This window comes from Helobdella robusta (assembly GCF_000326865.2).
Source record: "Helobdella robusta unplaced genomic scaffold HELROscaffold_14, whole genome shotgun sequence".
Taxonomy (NCBI): domain Eukaryota; kingdom Metazoa; phylum Annelida; class Clitellata; order Rhynchobdellida; family Glossiphoniidae; genus Helobdella; species Helobdella robusta.
Window position 1 is genome coordinate 936,669 of NW_008703782.1, and position 22,753 is coordinate 959,421.

At 31.3% G+C, this 22,753-nt stretch overlaps 3 protein-coding genes across 3 annotated transcripts; 1 reads left to right on the forward strand and 2 right to left on the reverse strand.

Annotated features, from left to right (window-relative positions):
• Positions 1 to 2,890: 2,890 nt before the first annotated feature.
• On the forward strand, positions 2,891 to 6,889 carry HELRODRAFT_168748 (hypothetical protein; the record flags this gene model as incomplete). The annotated part of the gene is made up of 12 exons (XM_009014611.1): positions 2,891 to 3,013; positions 3,281 to 3,334; positions 3,479 to 3,709; positions 4,442 to 4,585; positions 4,682 to 4,754; positions 4,940 to 5,037; positions 5,141 to 5,211; positions 5,422 to 5,517; positions 5,731 to 5,804; positions 5,977 to 6,134; positions 6,428 to 6,520; positions 6,797 to 6,889. The coding sequence occupies 12 exons, from the start codon at positions 2,891 to 2,893 to the stop codon at positions 6,887 to 6,889; spliced, it is 1,308 nt and encodes a 435-aa protein (XP_009012859.1).
• Positions 6,890 to 9,208: 2,319 nt separating this feature from the next.
• Positions 9,209 to 9,628, reverse strand: HELRODRAFT_168749 (hypothetical protein; the record flags this gene model as incomplete). The annotated part of the gene is made up of 2 exons (XM_009014612.1): positions 9,209 to 9,356; positions 9,438 to 9,628. The coding sequence occupies 2 exons, from the start codon at positions 9,626 to 9,628 to the stop codon at positions 9,209 to 9,211; spliced, it is 339 nt and encodes a 112-aa protein (XP_009012860.1).
• Positions 9,629 to 11,668: 2,040 nt separating this feature from the next.
• HELRODRAFT_168750 (hypothetical protein) lies at positions 11,669 to 12,352 on the reverse strand (the record flags this gene model as incomplete). The annotated part of the gene is made up of 1 exon (XM_009014613.1): positions 11,669 to 12,352. The coding sequence occupies one exon, from the start codon at positions 12,350 to 12,352 to the stop codon at positions 11,669 to 11,671; it is 684 nt and encodes a 227-aa protein (XP_009012861.1).
• Positions 12,353 to 22,753: the final 10,401 nt, after the last annotated feature.

The following is a 22,753-nucleotide window of genomic DNA, read 5'->3' on the forward strand; positions in this document are numbered from 1 at the left end:
CCGTTGTGAAGTACGGCGTTGTGATTTTGCTTTTACGAATGTGGTGATGGAGATGGTTATGTCTACGAATGTTATGGTGAAGATCGTTATTATAAAGTTTTTATGAGTGTGTTGGTGGTTTCAAATTTTTTGAGCTTTGTGATGTTTAATTTTTAAAGAATGTTTTTACGAATGTGATGATAGGGAAGTTGGTTATGATGATGTTTTTACGGATGTGATGATAGCGGAGATGATGTTTTTACGAGTGTGTTAGATGGAGAAGTTGGTTATGTTGATTATTTACGAATGTGATGATGGTGTTGTTGAACGAAGTTGTTTGTGACGAATGGGATATGGTGAAGTTGTAGTTATGAAGATGTTTTTACGAATCTAATGATGGAGATATTGGCTGTGATGTTTTTAGGAATGTGATTGTGGCGAAGATGGTTGTGATGAAGTTTTTATGGGTTATGGTTAAGTGAGTGATGATGGAGGAGGTGGTTATGATGATGTTTTTACGAATGTGATGGTGGAGAAGTTGGTTATGATGATGTTTTTACGAATGTGCAGATGATTATGTTGAATTTTTACGATTGTAATGATGAAGAAGTTGGTTATGATGATGTCTTTACGAATGTGAAATTGGTTATGTCGATATTTTTACGGATGTGATGATAGTGGAGATGGTTATGATGAAGTTTTTACAAATGTGGTGATGAAGAAGTTGGTTGGGATGATAATTTTACAAATGTGATGATGGTTATGATTGTGTTTTTAAGCGTAACTTACCGTTTGTTCTGTATTATACTACAGTTCTATAGTTCGATTTTTAAGTTTTTGTGAACCTATTATAAAAATTAAGCTGGTTGTTTTTTCCGCATAGGCCGCTGTTTTTTGTTGATTGATAAGTTGGTTATGATGATTTTACGAATGTGATTAATGTTTTGATATTTTTACGATGGCTATGATAATGTTTTTATGAGTGATGATGGGGATGTTGGATATGTAGAATTTTTACGAAAGTGTGATGGTGGTTATGATGTTTTTGCGATTTGAAGATGGAGAATTTGGCTATGATGTTTTTACGGATGTGATGATGGTGGAGATAGTTATGATGATGTTTTTACGAATGTGGTGATCAGAAAAGTTGGTTTTGGAGCTGTTTTTGCGAATGTGATGGTGGCGGAGATGGATATGTATAATGATGTTTTTACGAATGTGATGATGAAGTTGGTTATAATGATGTTTTACGAATGTTATGGTGAGTTTGATTAAGTTGGATTTTTACGAATGTGGTTATGGTGATGGTGATATTTTTACGAATGTGACAAAGGAGAATAAGTATTTATGAATGTTATGATGTTTGTGTGTTTTTATGAGTGTGATAGTGGTTATGCTGAATTTTTATGAAGGTGATGATGGAGAAGCTGGTTGTGATAATGGTTTTACGAATGTGGTGGTGGTTATGGTGATGTTTTTACGAATGTGATGATAATAGAGATCGCTATAATGATGTTTTTACGAATGTGATGATGAAGTTGGTTATAATGATTTTACAAATGTTATGGTGAGTTTTGTTAAGTTGAATTTTTACGAATGTGATTATGGTGATATTTTTACGAATGTGAATGGAGAAGATGGTTATGATGATGTTTTTACGAATGTGATGGTTATGGTGATATGTTTTACGAATGTGATGATGGTTATGATGATGTGTTTTACGAATGTGATGCTGGTGGAATCGGTTATGATGATGTTTTTACGAATGTGATGATTATGTTTTTATCAAATGTGAAGATGAATTTTATGATGAAGTTTTTACGAATGTAGGGATAGTGGAGATGGTTTAAACGATGTTTTTACGAATGTGATAATGTTTACGATATAGTTTTTACGCGTCGACTTTAAAACAATCCCTACTCGCATGCGTCGGGTTTGTAAAATAAAGTGTTCAGAGTTACGTACTATAGTTCGATTTTTTCGTATTGTGACCCTCATAAAATTTAACTAGCGGTCTCTTGCGTGTGAACCACACTGCTGCGCCGATTTTCGTGTATTCTGCCAGTGGAACGTTTTCACTGCTATACTTTTGAGCTACCTCGTATTATTAATCGAGCTTTCACTAGTCAACAATGCCGATGATTCTTATACTTGTGGTTTTATACTTCATTTCTTCTACCTAATATCAATAAACTTCTTTATAATCTACCTCTTCAATAAATTATCGCTTGGTCTGACTGTCTTTAATCTTATCCTTCTAAGATTGAATTAATCTTCTATAATAAAAATCTAAACACTTGCTTTTCCTTCCGTTATCTAGCCTGATTCTAAAACTTAATGTTTCTCACAATTTCTTAGTCTAGGCTTTTTCTAGCGTGTCTTATCAGTTTTACATGTGCGTATACGATAGCATAGTGATTATTGATTTGTTAAAAGTTCACTTTTAAAATAAGTTTACTTTTATGGAATTTAGAAGTGGAGTTTCAAAACATGTTTTTATTTAGGCTAGCTTTTCTAATAATATTTCTGCTAATAGCGAATTTGGATTTTAAATTGCGAAAGGATTTATTAGAGTAGCCTTTAGTTCAATTAAGGGACGTTGCTAAAATAAAAATTTGTAGGGCGCATTGTTGACTGGGTTGTCTGTTGACTAGTACAAAATTATATAGGAGAGTAGAACAAACAAAATGAACAAAACGAAAATTATTTATATTAATAATATATGAAAGTAACTAGAAACGATTGTCGATTTACAAAACTAAAAGCTAGCATCTTTTTTATTCTAAATGAAATTTTCTAATTTAAAAACTAAATTGTTATTTATTAAATAAACATAGTTGAGTTATTTTATTAAAAAGTTTTTAAAGTTGTTTAAATTAGAAATAATATGTATTAAAAAATTAATCTCATAATGGGGAACCAACTAAATAATAGTAGTGCTAATAATACTAGCAGTTCATTGAAACACCAACATTCCATTTTTGAGGATTACAAAAAGGATGTGCCAATCCTTACTCAAACATTCAATGAAAATGTTGGTATATTGGTTGTTTGCCGGTTACTTGTTCATTTGTTTTGTTGCTTATAGATAGATTAGATAGTATGCTATTCCTTATGCCAACTGAAATTATATTATACTATTATAGATGATATGTTTTATCTGTATAAAATTTATATCTGTTAATAATAATTTACGAATTAGTTTTATGCTATTATAATACTCTAATGATCGTATTTACTTTTATTAAAGAAGTTATAATTTTATAATTAATTTTATAATTAATAATAATTAATCACCCAGGCCACTCATTCACCCATTGATGAGAAGTTGTACCTAACTGAAAATGATTTTTCAGTGAGTCTTTTTTGGGATTTCAATTTCGATAAAAGTCATGATTAAAGTTCTTAATTTTTTTAGATATAAGACAAGCTGTAATTATCTTTTTAATTAATTAATTTTTTATTTTAGTTTTATGTATTTCGTTACTGAATTCTTCAGTCAAAACTGTTCTCAAAAATACCGGATTTTGGTGTCCAGCTGTTTAAAAAGTTTTCACCAGATGGCCAGCCAATAGATTTGTACAATTTTTTAAAATTGTCAAATGAAATAAATTCTCTATGCTCCATCAGTGATCAGATGAAATATTATCTGTCTTTGTTTTCGTCTTCATCATCATTTTCGTCCTCGTCGTCATCAAATTGTGACTCTACTCTAATGATGGTCAATGAAGTAGGTATGTGCATGTGTATGTTTATATGGATTGATTAATTCGTTGGTTGGTTGGTTAATAAATTTTTTGATTGGTTGATCATTTTATATTATTACAACTTATATTTTTTAATTCTAGGCTTGGAAAAATTAATAAAATGTGCCATTTTGAGTTCCCTAACCATTGCAAAGATATCATCATCAGCGCCAGCATCATCATCATCAGTACCACCACCATCTTCGTCATCATCATCGTCGTTGTTGTCGTTTGAATGTGATAATCAGTTCAACGTGTTCATTAGCACATTAGTGAGTAAAGATGATGAATTAAATGAATCTCACACGGTGAATGAATGAATAAATGAATGGAGGAATGTATAAATAAATGAATGAATGAAAGAAAAAACAAGTGATAAGTGAGTAATTAAAAATACTGTACACATGTACAGTGAGTGAATGAATGTATGCATTAATGGATGACTGCATGAATGAATAACTACATGAATGAATGAATGAATGTAAAAACGAATAAATGAACAAATAAGAATAAAAGTATATGAACTTGCATTCTTTAATTTGTTCTGATTGGTGCAAACTTGTTTCAACAGGCTTTGCATTGTTTAACATTATGCTGAGTTATTTTAAACTTTTTTGCAAAGAAATTTTCAACTATTTTTCAATCACTCGTTGATTTAGTTAGTTCGTTCAATCATTCAATATTTCATTCATTCACTACTTCATTCATTCATTCAGCTGTCTTCCAGTTCGAAACCAGCAACACCACCAGCAACTACTGAGCATGTGTTAAACGCACTGGCAAGGCATCAGGCTTATTGTTTGAAGGATCTACATGACCATGTCCTGTACAGGTTGCTCAAAAGGACCAGCGTCAAGAAGGTCTGTGTTTGTGTGTGTGTGTGTATTTGTTTCTTTATCCCATTCGTTCGTTCGTTCATTCATTCATCTATTCATTTATTCGTTCATTCACCACAGACGGCAGAAAAGACACAAGATTCTCTGAATGTTAATAACAATGACAGCAAACTCTGGCAGTCAGTTAATAAAGGTGAATTATAATAGTTCATTTTCATTATTATTGTTATTATTATTATCATAATTGTTGAACAAACCAACGAATGAATGAATGTACGTGTGAATGAATGAATGTACGTGTGAATGAATGAATGTACGTGTGAATGAATGAATGTACGTGTGAATGAATGAATGAATAAAATGAATGCTACCTACCAGGAGATAGCTTGTTAAAGTTGTCTGGATTGTGGTTTCTCTCCTCCTTCGTTCCTCATTCATTCATTCCTTCATCTGAAATTGGAACAGTTTCAAATTTCGTCAGTGAATTCATTCATCCATTCATGTTTTCATTCACCAATTCATTCATTTGTTAATTCATTCATTCACTTTTCAATCACCCACTCATTCATTCATTTGCAGTCTAGAGCGTTAGAAATGAATGCCTGGCATGTTCTGTACAATAGTAACCTTCAAGGTTTAAGCGCCAATGGGTGAGTTTGTGGGAGGAGCTAACTTGGTTGATCTGCATTCTGATTGGTGTTTTTGTTATCTATATCATCAACAACATTATCATTATCAACAACATCATCATTATAAACAAAACAACATCATCATCAACAACATCATCATCATCAACAACATCATCATTATCAACAACATCATCATCATCATCATCAACAACAACATCATTATCATCGTAGTTTCTCGAACAAAGTTCTAGGCTATCAGGGTCCAACGATTACGATGATTAAGTTCTCGTCATATCTACTGGCTATTGGACTGGACGTTGATTGGAGGTAGGTAGAATGATGATGATTGTTATGATGGTGATGATGATGGTAATGAAGATGAAGATGATGGTGAGTGATAATTATAATATTGTAAACTCTTTTATTTTCGAAATCGAAATTGAATAAAAACTAGTCAAAATAATGAAATTGAAACTTAGTAATAAGAATAATAATAGTAATAATAATAATATAATAATAATAATATTGATAATAATAAAGAGAAAGTCATCAAAGGAGAGGCAGTTACGATTGCTTCGTTCTTCAGTTTACGCCTGTTTATAAAATTATCACAAGTATGTTGCATGGTTGATTGGTTACTTGATTGATTGGTTGGTTGATTGGTTTATTGGTTGGTTGGTTGTTTTTTGGTTGATTGGTTGTTAATTGATTTAGATATTGAATTGATTTAAAATACTGATTTAAAATGCTGTTCGAAGATTAATTGATTGGATGGTTCACAAACAGACAACACAGAAAATCTGCTCTATTTCAACCTCACTAATCGAACGATCAAGAAAGGGGTCCAGTTAGGCGGAAGTAATAAGGGATGTACCTTAGAGATTGATGAAGATTTTTCAAATGTTTCGTATCTATCGCAGAAGTTTACGCTGTCTGCTATTGAGGTGATGATGATGATGGTTGTGATGATGATTGTGATTATGATTGGGATGATGATGATGATGATGATAATCATCTTAGTTTGCATCACCATTATTAGTCAATTAATTCATTTAATTATTCATTCTTCATTCATTTAATAAATCATTCATTCATTCATTCATTCATTCTTTCATTCATTCATTCTTTCATTCATTCATTCTTTCATTCATTCATTTGTAACCATCATCATCATCAACACCGAGGCCATCATCAACACCGAGGCCATCATCAACACCGAGGCCATCATCACCACCAGGTCTGGGGTTGTGGTGGTAATAGTTGTTACCTGAAATACTGTGGCCAGAAAGCTTGGGAAGCCAACGATACTACTAAACACCGAAATAGAAAAGTCGGTGCTGATGATGATGCTGCTGCTGCTAATGATGATAATGATGTTGATGATGATAATGATGATTGGGATGGCGGTGATGATGATGATGTTGAATATGATGGTTATGATTATAGTGATAGTAGTGATGACTATATATATATATATATATATATATATATACATATATATATATATACATATATATATATATATATATATATATATATATATATATAATTAAAATAATGACGTAATTGATGATAAAATTATTATCCACCAATCACAATCGAGCAGCTAAAAATAGAAGATTGGAAGGACAACCCTGACAAAACATTACTGAACTATGGAGGCATTGAGACCGACCACTCCAAGAGAGGTGACATCTGATTGGAGGATTTAAATTCGAGTTCTTGGATGATTTAAATTTAATGATTGATTGATTGATTTAAATTGGATGATTCAAATTCGGCATTCTCATTGGCTGCAGAATTTTTAAATACACATGTTTTTTTAATATATCTTTGAACGTATGGGCGTTATTGATGTATTTTGTGACGTATTTATCTAATGTGAGTTATCGTTCGTTGGCTGGTCAGTTTTTAAATAAACGATTCTGACTGGCTGATACAAATCTGATTTAAAATTCATAAATCCTAGCCAGCTTTTGTGTAGAATTTTTTTGTTATTTAGTTCTCTTATCTGTTCATTGTTTATTCAAGCTCTCATCATTTGTACGCTCTGTTGCTCTTTAAAAATGAGTTACACTCAGACACACACGCACATACACACACACACACATGTATGTATAATCATGATTCATAATTGATTTCTACAAAAAATAGCGATAATTAATATTGTCGTCATAATTTTTGCACAGTTTCTTAGTAAAGTATTTCGCCAAATTAATATTGTCATTAATTAACATTAATTTAAAAAAATTAATTTAATGAAAGTTTAAAGTTAATTTGATCCAATTTAATTTTATTACGTCATTAATTTATTGAAGTTCTCAAAAAATTAGCCTTATTGTCGTTTTTATCCAATAATTAGATAGTGTATCATAGATACTAATGATAAAAATCATTTAAGAACTCCGTGAAAACGTTTAACATTTCACTCGTCTCTAGGCTTCTCCATATCTCATAATGGCTTGTTTTTCCATTAAGATCAAATCTTTCTTACTCTCCCAATTCATTTTCTTAATATTTCTTCTTATTCTTCATAAAGTTTTGATATAGACGTTGTTCGATTTATGTGTTCGATTGTTATATGTGGAAAGTAATCCGGATTTTTATCATCATCAGTGTAGTAGTCATCTTTTGCAGTCTTGTCTTCATTTGAGATTTTATTCTGGGAAGTTTTTGTTAGAATATATGTTTTTTGAGAAACCAGTTGTTAAGTTTCGTTTTTCGGGTCGGTATTGATGTTTTGTATCGGTTCTTCGGTGTAATCGTCTCGTGTCGGATCGTTATAATAACTGTTCCGTATTTAAGTATGATGTTATTACTATTTTGTAGCTTTTGGTTCGTTATAACCGTTATTTCGGCTTAATGTAAACGATACCGTTATAATCATTTTGTTCCGATTCGGGAAAGCCGTTTCGATTTGGTTCGATATAACCGTTTCTGTTTACATAAGTTCGTGTCCGTCATAGAAAGAACCATCAGAATCATCATAGTCGTTGTTTTTATCTTTGAGTTCGTCGCCGTTGTCATATATATATATATGTATATATATATATATATATAATAAAAGATGAATTGGTCAAATTTATTAATTGATGTTAATATTATTATTATCATTAATTTATTATTACTGTTATTATAATTATTTCAGTTTACTTCTCTCCTACGTAATTGAAGTTAATTTCTTAAAAAATTTTAAATACCAACTTTTTTTATTCATTCCAATAAAATATTAATAGTAAAATAAGAAAAAATTGCAAAGGTATCTTGTGTTGAGGATGGCTTGCCGATTTGGACGAATGACCATTCAAAATATTTACCTCTTTGATCAAACTTTCTTTGTCAAGGACAAGGACAAAAATCGTTCCAATTTTGTTCGGTATTTTCATAGGTATTAGCATTCAATGTTTCATACTTCTGCTTCTAGTTTTCAGACTGTTTTTCAAGTTTTTCTCCATATTTTACACATTGTTTTGACTAAATTTGCTTTTTCCAAGACTAAAAGTTTTTTGTGATATTTGAACGTAAAAAATCAAATGTTTTCCAGACATGAATGACCTTCCGCGGCAAGTCCTCGACACTTCCCATTCCCTCCGTTAATATTCGTCTTCTCATTTTAATTAAACGTGTTTTTGCTTATATAAATATTTTTTTTATATTTCAAAATGATATTCTTTAGATATGTAAATCAAGATATGTATTTGAATTTATTGTGATAAATAAAATTTAGCTAGCTAATAGACTAAAACGAAACAAGCCGTGATCATTTTGAGAAAAAAGTTTCATCGGTTTGTGCCGAATGTTCACAGTTCACGCTAATGAGAATGCTAATGAATTAAATCGGCAAGAATCTTTCTGAGCCAAATTTTCATGTTTTCTTTTTGTAATTAAACATGATTGCATGAATTATTGTTTATAAATTTTAAAATATATAATCAGAATATTTATTTATTTATTCATTGTGATCAATAAAATTAGCCAGCTACCAGCGATGAACCGTAAATTTCAATCTCTGTGAACTTTAACCTATGAATCTGAGTTTCCCTCTACGTTTGCTATTATTGACCGATTTCCGCGGATGGTTCCAAAGGTACTTGCTGATCATAGCGGGGATTGGAAAGAGGAGAAACTCCCAGAGTGCTGGCTTTTCTAGAGATCGTTTCTTCATCCTACGCGGCTCATGTTACTTGAAGTTTGTGCATTGTTATCAGGCTTCTTTAGGAATGACTTCTGGACCGGATGGCTCCGACCCTGACCTCATCTTGCTGTTTGATTCAAAATAATTTGCCTCTGCGACGTCACCGTCTTCTGTCGCGCTGTTTTCGGCGTCCAATTTTGGCTCTGACGATGAGAGGGAATGCTGGAGAGAAAGATGTAAAGGTGAGAAGATGATGAAAGAGAGGGTGACGATGACGATGTTCTTGTTCGGCTGACCAATCATCTCGGAGAATTTTTTAATTATTATTCTGGCTGTTGGAATTTAAATTTGTCTTGAAAGGAATATTAAATGGTTTAGCATTCAAATCGAAAGAATGAGAATAGTTTTTTTTACTTATTTGAGGCGAGATGGCTGCTTTGATAGTTAAGATGACGCAAAAAGATCTCCGTATTGTGCGCGCAATGTTGTTATTTTTTCTGAGAGTTATTGATGAAAGAATATCTAATAATAACAATAATAAATAATAATAATAATGAATATAAATAAAATAATACTCGTCAACCATCAAATTTTCAAAAGCAAGTTACAAATTCACGTCTGAGATGGCGATGAATTAAATTTGTGAATTAATTACTTAGCAATTTCTTATATTTATACTTCTTTTCCTCCATCTAATCTCAATAGTGTTCTTCATAATTTATCTCTATGTCTTTCTTCGATTATCGCTTGGTCTGATTCTATGTGTCTTAAACTTAATCCTTCTAAGTTTGAATTAATTTGTTTTAATAAATCTAAACACTCAATTACTATTCCTCCTATTATCTTACCTGATTCTAAAACTCTTGATGTCTCTCATAAGTTTCGCAGTCTAGGTTTTATCTTTGATTCTACTATGTCTCTCTCTTCTCAGATTAATAGTGTTGCTAGAAGTTCTTACTTTCATCTACGTAGAATAAAAAAACTTTTGCCTTTTCTTGATGATCCTACTCTTCTCCTTCTTGTTACTTCGTTAGTCTTATCTAGGATTGATTATTGTAACTCGCTCTACTATGGTCTTCCTGACTCTATACTCTATCCTTTAAGTAAAGCTTTTAACTCTGCTGCTCGTCTAGTTGCTCGTGCCCCTTTCTTTTCTCATATATCTCCATATCTTGTTCTCTTGCACTGGCTACCTATAAAATATAGAATAATTTTTAAAATTTGCATGTTCATGTATAAGTCTCAATCTAAATTATTTCCTAAGTACTTATCAGATATATTAATTGACCCTAAACGCCCCGGTTTACGATCGTCTTCTTCTTCTCGCTTTTTCTTAACTCGTGTTAAACACTCTTTTGCCAAATCTGCTTTTGCTTTTTCTGGTCCTTTTCTCTGGAACTCTCTACCTACTTCTCTAACTATTTCTCCATCACTTGCGAAGTTCAGAGCGGATCTCAAGACCCATCTGTTTTCAAAATTCATTGAGGAGCGCTGTTGAACATCGCGGAAATAGCGCTTTATAAGCTAATTGATTGATTGATTGATTGATTGATTGATTGATTGATTGATTGATTGAAACTGATAAACTGAAAGTGAATGAATGAACGAATGAACGAACGAATAAGCCCTAACTAAAAGGTTTAACAGATATAATTACCAACATCACCTGACTATTTATTTCATTTCTACTACGATCGTTATTATTATTATCATCATTATTATATATGAATAATTATTATTTCATCATAATCGTAATTAGCCTGGATCAATAGTTTTGCAGTGTATATTTTGTTGAAATGCAAATTAAAATTTTACAAAATAACTTTTAAATTTGTGAACACTAAGTGATAATGTTTTAATGAAAGTGATGATGAGGATGATGAAGATGGTTATGATGATGATTTTGCGAATGTGATGATGATGATAGTCATAATGATGATTTTGCGAATGTGGTGATGATGATGATGGTTATGATGATGTTTTTTTTAATGAGTGTGATGGTGAATATGGTTATGATTATTAATATTGAGTTTGTTCGTGTTTTGTTTTTAAACAAAAAAAATTCCCTCAATAGGTTTTCGTGTTATCTTATTTTATTTTTTTAATTTTTTAAATTATTATTATTATTATTGTTGTTGTTGTAGTTATTATTATTGTTGTTGTAGTTATTATTATTTTATAAATTTTGACAAATAATATTTCAATTTGATAATATTAACAACTCTGATGAGGTTTGCTGCGATATTTTAATATCAATTACGTCTGAAAATTTATAAAAAGTTTCAAAAATCGAGCGCTTAATAATTTATAATTAATGAAATTGCAATTTAAATATATCCATTTTTAAACGTCATCTGGAGCAGGAATGACGTCATCATCACTGTTGAAGGTTCCCTGCTTCGATCTTTTACCCCACATCATCATTTTTCCGGAGCCCCATTTGCTTCGACGTTGCTGAATGGCTGGCTGATTCATCCAACTTCCGGCATCGATCCACTTCCGTTTGTTGCCGGAAATGATGTAAAATGGGAAGTGTAGATTGTCGGGAGGCATCATTTGTGACCTCTTCTTTCCCCACATACCCATGTAGTTTGAAGCCCATTCTCGCTTTTCCGCATTTTCCCCGAGATCCTTTTCATCCAAATTGTGGTAATTGTCGTTGCTGCTTCCGTCATTTATGACATCATCGTTGCCGCCGTTATTTTCAATCTTTGGTGACTTCTTCTTGCGTCCCCACATGGCCATCTTGTTTGAGGACCAGGCTCTTTTAGGGGTGAGGTCCAGTTCGGATCGCTTCTTTCCCCACATTCCCATATTATTCGAGGACCACTTCCGTTTGTCCGATTCAAAAGTGACGTCATTGTCGCCATTTTCTTCTACGTCATTATAGAGTTTCGAATACTGTTGATTGTCGTCATTGTCGACATTTTTTGTTGATGCTGCTGAGGCGAGAGAATTATTGATGGAGAGATGCAATAAGGAGATGATTATGAAGGTGAGGGTGATGGTTATATTTTGACCAATCATATCTTACAATTTTATTATTATTATTTTATTATTATTGTTGTTGTTAATAATTTGAAAACTTCAAAAACTTTTTGTTATAAATTTTCTTTCTCTGCCCTTTCTCTCATCTAGGTTTGAAACCTGTAAATCAAACTATTATTATTATTACTATCGAATGAATGAGTGAGTTAAGGAATGAATGAATAAATGAACAAATGAATGAACGAATGAATGATTGTATGTATGTATTTATGAACAAAAGAATGAATGGATAAATGGTTGGATGAATGGATGGATGATGCTTAGTCGAACAAACACTAAACGGGATACTAATGCATTATTTATTTCAATCATTGCGGAAAAATATTCAATAGTTCGGTTGGTCGCGAGAACATTACCATTTCTGACTCGATACCGACCATAATTACTCGACTTGCCGACAGTTTGATCGTTTAAAGGTCGTTATACGGACATTACCGACAGATTGGAACATCCTTATTAATGTTAAATCAAATATTAACGCTAATTTAACGCTTGCAGCTTTTTACTTTTATTAATTTTTTTTGTTTCGGGTAAAGCTTATTTAAAAACAAGTTTTTTTTTATAGATTTTTGAGTTGTTTTATGTTTTATAATTTATGTGAAAATTATCTTAAAATGTATAATTGCAATAACATTTCTACCTTACAATTTGCCATTTTTGAATCGAAAATGAATTTAATTATCGAAAAAAGCTCGAAAAATACACAAAACACAACAGACATTCACTCACTTTCACACACACTAATACACATACACACACACACACACACACACACACACACACACACACACACACACACACACACACACACACACACACACACACACAAACACACACAGACACACACCTAACTTTTGTTACATAACATAAGAACGTAATCGCGCAAAAAAAACTCAACCAGACAAACCTGCAGCGTAACGAAATTTCAAAATTTTTCGTCTGCCCGTCACTGTTTCTGTCCTTTTTTAAGACACCCACACGGACACACGCGCGCACAAAGGCGGGGCTTAGACAAGAAGTGTCGACTGAATTTTAAAATAAAATAAAATTATTCTTTATTAATTAATAAATTCTATTTAAGTGTTACATTGAAACATTGAAAATATATTTATTACACACACACTCACACACACAAACAAGCACACAGAGAGACAGAGAGAGAGAGAAAGAAAGAAAGAGAGAGAAAGAGAGAAAAAAAGAGAAGAGAGAGAAAGAGAAAGATGATAATATTCAAACAGTAAAACCCGAATACGTATATGTGTTTGTATTTGTGTAAATATGGGCAGAAGTAATAAAAATACTACTACTACTACCACTCCTACTACTACTACTCGCCACCACAACCACTACTGCTACAGCTACTATTATCATTATTATTTATTTTATATAGTTTTAAAATTATTTATCAAACAATATTTATAAATAACTCAATCAACAAAATTGAATTGTATTACTTAGCACTGACGTTCGGTTGAAGTTACTAAAAAATGTGGCTTGTAATTATTAATTTTATGATAATAAATATTGTTTTGATTTATTTATTAATATTTATAAAACTATAATTAATAATAATTGTATTATAATTATTATTTAATTAAAGTTATTAATAATAATTCAAAAATAAGCGGAGGAAAATCGATGGAGAACTGGAAAATTGAAAATCCCTTTCTCTTTATATGTATGTATGTATGTATGTATGTATGTATGTATGTATGTATGTATGTATGTATGTATGTATGTATGTATGTATGTATGTATGTATGTATGTATGTATGTATGTATGTATGTATGTATGTATGTATGTATGTATGTATGTATGTATGTATGTATGTATGTATGTATGTATGTATGTATGTATGTATGTATGTATGTATGTATGTATGTATGTATGTACGTACGTACGTACGTACGTACGTACGTACGTACGTATGTATGTATGAACGTAGGCGTATGTATGCTTATGTATGTGTATATAAAGATAAAAAAACATAAAATTTCAAATATTTGTGTGAATATATGTGTATATATGTGTGTATGTGTGCGTGCGTGCGTGTGTGTAAGCATGTATTTCATCGAAATACGTCAAACCACATCACATTTATAAATAAATTAATCTTTCCTTTATGGCTGTACAACAATTGGAAACAGTCATTTATCCACTTATAATATAATAGCTATCCTGATTCAACTTAATTAACTAGGCTACTTGTGATGTTTATTATTATTATTATTATAAATAATTAACTTCTATTATTATTACTGTTATTATTGCTATTATTATTAAATTAAATTTAAATGGTCAAAACCGTTTAACTTTAAATTAATAAACAGTGTTATTAGCTCGTCATATGGAATTTTTTGCGACAGAAACATTGCCTAATGCTATTTTAAATATAACTTACACCCATGCACTTGCCATTGGCAATGAGGATGGGTGGATCGTACATTTGATTATTTTTATTCTATTGATTATTTTTATTCTATTCATTTTAACATTTTAGTTACAATTTATTTTCTTAATATCTTATAGTTTCATTGTGCCGATTGGATAAATAAAATATGTTCACATTATCATTATCATTATCATTATTATTATCATTATTATTATCATTATCATCATTATTATTATCATCATTATTATTATTATTATTATTATTATTATTAATATTATTATTACTAATATTATTATTACTAATATTATTATTACTAATATTATTATTATTATAGAGATGGACAGTGTATAGGGAAACATTGAATCCAACACGAAGGTTTCCCTGTAACTAGATTTCTCGCACTGTGTAAATTAAATGAATAGACGGACCGGATAATATTTGCGTGTGTTTGTGTATGTGTGTGTTTGCTGGTTTGTTTGTTTGTGTGTGTGTGTGTATGTCTGTTTGCTTGTTTGTGGGTGCTTGTTTGATTGTCTGTGTGTATGTATGTATGTGTGTTTGTCTGTTTGTATGTTTGTGTGTGTGTGTATATGGGTTTGTCTGTTTGTGTGTGTGTGTTTGTTTGTTTGTGGGTGTTTGTTTGATTGTCTGTGTGTGTATGTGGGTTTGTTTGTTTGTGTGCGTGTGTGTTTTTATTGGTAAAGTTGTGTTTTTATGTTAGTTTGCTTGTCCGTATATAAACAATAAAAAAAATAGATAAATGTATTACCTTAATGTAATGTATTATATACGTACAATACACACACGCAACCACACACTCCACACACACACGCAAACATACACACACACACGCAAACACACACACACACAAGCAAACACACACACACGAACACAAACGTGACAAAAGTTATAAACTAAGGATGTTTTTATCATACAGTAGATGTGTTGTTGCGCTAGCAATATATAAGGCTGTTAGTTTTCTGTTTAGGCAAACATAAGGAAAAAATTTTGCCACTTTTATTTACACACACAAACTACAAACACATACACACACACATATAAATATATTACACATAAGCATGGACTGCATCTTCGCGAACGAGAAACTGTGACATTGATGCGACTTCATGTGGTCAAAAGTCCAATTCCAGGCAAACATCCACAATCACACATTCCACAGACCCACACCCCTCTGCCGCTTCCCTCCTGGGCCATCTGTTACAAACACACATACATACATACACACACATACATACACACACATACATACACATATATAAGCAATGGTGTATCATTATTCATTTAATTGCCTAGCAGATTGTTTAAGAAACAATATTATTATGTATGTTTGTGGTATGTGTGTGTATATATATGTGTGTATGAACGTTTATGTTTGTATGTATGTATGTATGTTTGTGTGTATGTATGTATGTATGTATAAAAATTCTATAGTATGTTCTATTAAATTATACAAATTCTATTATGGTCATCATGATCTCTTTAAATTTTGCTATTTTGGAAAACAAATAAAATTTCGTTTCGTATGTATGTATGTATGTTTGTATGTACAAATGTTTTGTTTGTATGTATGTGTGTATATGTATGTACATGTGTGTATGTTTGTGCGTGTATTTGTGTATATTTATGTACATGTGTTTATGTTTGTGTGTGTACATGAAAAATTGAAGAACTAAAAACAAAGTATTCTGTCAAACATTATGGATGTTTAGCTTATCGCGGGTTATAGCTCAATCTTTTAAGTAGGAGTCATACATACACACGTTCATACATACACATATACATACATACATACATACATACATACATACATACATACATACATACATACATACATACATACATACATATATACATACATACATACATACATACATACATACATACATACATACATACATACATACATACATACATACATACATACATACATACATACATACATACATACATACATACATTCATACATACATACATGCATACATACATGCATACATACATACTTACATACATACATATATTTTCGTTGCTATCTTTATTAATGCCATTACTGACATTGTCATTGACATTGTACTTGCCATACATACATACATACATACATACATACATACAAACAAACAAACAAACATACATACCTACGTCGTACATCGTCATCATTCTAATCATCAACCTGATGGTTTTCTTAAACTGACTGCGAAACATAAACAATTTAATAAGCCAATCATTCATTGAAGGCTCATATATTGGGATGGGACACACACACAAACACACACAAACACACATACATTGCAAACAAACCCAAACATACATACCGCACGCACATACACAAAAAGACTTTCACTTATATATATACACAACATTACACACACATACACACAAACATTCACACACACACAAACATTCACACACACACACACACATACAAACACACTAATCAAATATTAGCCGCTGGGAATAAATGTTATTATTGTTTGTTACAATTTTCATGTCACAAGAAAAACAATAAATAAATTTATATAATATAAAATTATGTGATAAATTGATGAAGCGCTGTACAAAATCAAGCTATTTAATTAACTATTATTAATGAAGCGTTAGATAAATTGGAATGAATTAAAATTGGGTTAAATTAAGCGCTTCATAAGAAGACAATAATATGACGTCTTCGTCCATCCCTTTAAAATACTCGTCTGCTTATTATCCAAAGGTCAAATAACCAATCAAAAATTGTTATCAACATTTACTATCTTCTCCACTTTTAATCTGATTTTTCATTTATCATTTTTCCCTGTCAACAGTTCGTTAGGATAACATTGAAATACATTCATTATACATGCTCTCTATATATGCACATGGAAGAGGGAGAGAGATAGAGAGAGAGAGAGAAACAAACAAAGAAAAGATGGAAATGGATAGACAGAAAGAAAAAAAATCAGATAGACAAAGATGTAAGAAGGGAGAGAAAGTGAAAGAAAAGGAAAGAGAAAGAGACGGAAGAATGAGAAAAAAAGAAAAAAAATCAAAAATAAAAAATTAAATGGCAGAAAAAAAATTGAGAGGAAGACACCACACACCACATAGTATTTACAATTATAAATGTCAATGAAACATTTGGCTGGCCTATCATACACATACACACACACACGTGCACTTTTTTCGCTTTAACTAGTACTACTGCTACTACTACTACTACTACTGTTGCTGCTACCACTTATACTGCTGCTACTACTGCTGCTGCTACCACTATTACTGCTACTACTACTGCTGCTACTATTTCTGCTACTACTGCTAAAAGCTGAGCTGTTATTAATACTAGTATTACAATAACATTGATAGTAACAACAGTGAAATACAATATAAATAATAACGATAAGTATGACGTTAGTGTAGGGATGGGCTGAAAGTTTGTTTTTGGGGTACTTATGTAACGCTTTATAATAATTGGATCGGCTGAATTAAACCGCTTGATGTGGTATTCCACTATCATTATTATTGTTTGCCAGACACTCCATACTAAAGATGCTAAATAAATATATATGTGGGTTGATTTGCTAGGCTAATGAATCAATATTATTATATATATTGTTATTATTATTATTATTATTATCAGTAGTAGTAGTAGCAATAGTAGTAGAAGCAGCAGCAGCAGTGATACTACTACTACCATCGCGACTTTATTTTTTAAACGACGAACAACAGCATTTGTATTCTACGGATTTTGTTAAAATTTTGATGGAAAATTGTTAATAACAGTTCGTATGTTTGTTAGAAATGCTGTTGAGAAATTTTATAAGCAAAAAAGTAACCAAACGTTGTTATCACGTAAACTTTTAAAAAAATCAATTAAAACGGAATATAAACAAGATTAAAGAGCTCATATTTGAGAGAAATCGTAAAACTGACATGTCTCTTTTAACTGTTGCTCAACTCCATTTCCGGCCATCTTGAAAAGAGAAAATAAGTCAGATGATGGAAGATTTATATCTAAATATATTCGAAACCATGATAGATCTGATGAAGATTTATAACATATTAAAAGAAAAAGTCAGTCAGTCAGTCAGACCAGGTATTTCTAAGGGTATTGCACGCTAATTGTACGACATCATCAATTGGATAACTGTGATATAACACAATTGATATTTTCTGTTAAGACACAATAATTTTAACCATACATCAAACGTATAACAGTTTTAAATTTCAAAAATAAAATAAATTACATGAAGAAAATATTATAAAAATGGGCGAAAAAAATGAACGAATGAACGAGTGAATAATTGAGTGAAACAAACGAATATACAAATGCATTTACACACACACACACACTCACACACACAAACAAACAAAACTTCAGAGCTAAAATGTAAAGCAGAAATTAACCAATGGTCATTCATTAGAAAGGGCAGTTGGGGTTAAATAGGTTAAACTGACCAATTGTAAACTGACCAATCAAATTCACCGACCCACATACAGTGAATGTTGTAAATAAGATAAATTAGAATAATATTATGAATGTTAAAATAAACAAATTAACAAATAAATAAACGTTATTTGTATGTTTTTCATGTACAAATCTTGGTACACGTGTGAACATTTTCAATATACATTTGTGTATGCAAATTTGTATGCATGATGTATGTATGATTTATGTGCATTGCAGAGATGTTAACAATACCAAAATAATTGTATTGCCGATACAAATGCCAACACCGGCCTTAAAATGAATACCGTGAAACATGAAAACGAAAAACAATATTACTTCGTCTACGGTAATGCATTCCCTGGTTAATATAGGCATAGTTGGCTGCGGAACGATTTGTTAATTAAAGGATCATATTTGAAGGACCCAAAGTTGGGGCAAATGCTTATGAACATTGTAAGATTTTGACGTATGGAGGCTATATCAGGTTCGATACCCGCGTCAAAGATATTGTCGATACCAAAACCAATAACGATTTTGCTGCCTTTTATTTGTATTGATATGTGAGTGATATGTCTTCCACTACATGTTTTCAGTTTTGGCTATACATGTGCGTGCATGTGTATGTATGTATTTGTGTATGTGTGTGTGTGCGCGTGTGGTAGATGAAGTTGAGGCCAAACTTGCTTCACAGAATTTAAATGAAAGTCAGCCAATACGTGTTTGTCGCATTGCGTGTGGGAGGTTCTCAGGAAAAGAATTGCCTTACATCTGACTCTCCCATCTATTCATTTGTCTGTGGGCGCACGCACACACACACACACACACACACACACACACACACACACACACATACCACACATACAAAAGCGCGCGCACACACACACATACACATATTTTTGTATCTTGATTTTAGGTTTGATTATTGAGAGAAGAAAGGAGAAAAAATTCTTTTGAAACTCGTCTTTAACATACTAAAAAAAATTCAAATTTAATTAACTTGAATTAATAAAGCGTGATAATTAACTTTAACATTTCGTTTATTTTATATATATATATATATATAAATGTATAAATATGTTTATATAAAATCGATTGGTAAATTTAATGATAGATTGTAAAAAGAAATAAATATATAAATATGTATGAATATATGTATATATATATATATATATATCGTCATATATATTTACATACATATATAAAAATATGTGTATACACGTACCTATATGTATGTAGTTGAATGGGAGAAGAGAGTTTCTGTGAAAGCGTATTCAACTGTTTGCCATTGTATTTTATTTCATAAATAAATAAATACATATTAATATTATTGATACATGAACATTGATTAGTTAATACATATTATACTACGGTTGTAATTCCTTCATTCATTTTTATAAACGAATTATTTAATACAATTAAATATAATATATATATATATATTATTGGTGTGTTTGTAAGCGCCCTTTAAAAAGATCTCAGAGGCGCTAACGATTATTGCAGTACGTTGCGTAGCTCTTTATTAAAAGAATGCAATGAATGGAGAGAAGAAGACATTAGGACGGGTAAGCTTGGACAGAGAGATGGTGTTTCAGCCTTTTACGAAATTGAATAACAGACCACGCAGGATCACGAAGGTCCCCAGGCAAACCATTCCAAACAGCAGGACCCATTACGGAGAAATTCCTTCGACCAACAGCCAAGTTTGTGTCAGGTACAAACAGTAAACCTAAATTGTCAGAGCGCAACGTTTGACTCAGGAGTGGCATTGCTCTAGGAATGAATCTGTCAGTTAAATATTCAGGGGCAACTCCCTTATTACATTTAAAAACCGTTAAACATATCTTAAAAATAAATCTGATAAACCGGAAGACAGTGAAGAGCAAAAAGAATTGGCTTAACGTGATCGTATTTAAGGCTACCCGAAACCAAGCATGCAGCTCAATTTTGAACCGACTGCAGTCTAGACATATTTACACCAGACAGGTCGTATATAGACTATTGCGATAGTCTATTTTTAAGTGGATAAAGGAATGAACAAGACATTGAAAGAGTATGCTTGCTCAAAGATCATCTGATGCACCTAAGCATACACGGTTGTCCAGAGCCCATTCAATTGTCCAGGGCATTCGTTCGAAGCTGTCCTTGTATGAACGTTAAAAGACATGTTATCATCGAAAACAAATCCCAGGTTGCGTGCAGATGTGCAAAATTCAATGTCAGAATCACCAAGCTTAATTGTATTGAACGATTTAAAAATTGAATTTGAAAACTATTAACAGAGAGGAAATAAACGCATTTGATTAAATTATCCAAAAATAAATGAATGAATGAGTTAATGGGTGAGTAAACGAATGAATGAATAAGCGAATGAATGAATAAACGAATGAATGAATGAATGAATAAAAGATTAATTCCAAAATCTAAACTTTGACTGATATAAAAAGAGTAAACAAAACAATGAAAGAGCAGAGAAATCCTTCGTACTGATAGCCAAGCATGAAGAGGGAAAATCGAACGAATCGATCACTCCTTTCGAATTTTCAATCATTTTACATTATTTAATCTATTATAAATTATTTAATTAATTAATTAATTTATTTATTTATTTAAAAATACTTCATTTAATTTGTGGTAGATTGAATAAAAAAAAAACAAACAAAAAAAAAACTGCGTAAACTGTAGTATGTAATTGCTGGCGTGGATAAAATACACATACACATATACACTAATACATATGCACATACATTCACACAAATACGTATAAACACACGTACAAGTGTGTATGGGTGTGTATATGCGTGCATGTGTTTATTGCTCATATTCTCTCTCCCTCTAACTCTCTCCTGGTTATGTGTATGTATTGTCTCATTCACTCTCCCTCTCACTCTCTCTCCTCTCTGGGTTACAAATTTAAAAAAAAAACATTGCAGATATGCAAAATTTGAAGAAAAAAAAGAAAGCAATAATTGTATGCAATCAATGAATAGATAGCAATAAATAAATGTATGTAAAGTAGTAACCATGAGTGAATGAATGAATGAATGAATAAAAGAATAAATAGCATGAATGAATAAATGAACGAGTGAGCGGAAGAATAAACGAATGAATGAACATCAATAAATAGATCAGAAAATATTTAATGTCATTTAAAAAAATATAAATAGCCATTGATAGCAACGAAGCAAAATAAAACAAAGACCAGACAAACCACAAACAAAGAACTGAAAAAAAAAACAAATCACAAACAAAGAACTACAAACAAACAAACAGACAGACAAACAACAAAGAGAGTCTCACAAAGCCCAAAAACTGTAAACAGTACAAAAAAATATGATGTATTCATTATGTAACCTGTAATATGGAATTCATTACAATTTGAACAGTTAACTAGATTTATTTTGATAAAACTTCAACCAACAATACTTCAAAATCACAAAGTAAAATTAATAATAATAATATTATTATTATTTTAATCGATCAGCAAATATATGTAGAATGCAGGTAGATACATTTATTTATTTATTAATTTATCTATTCACATAATTATCT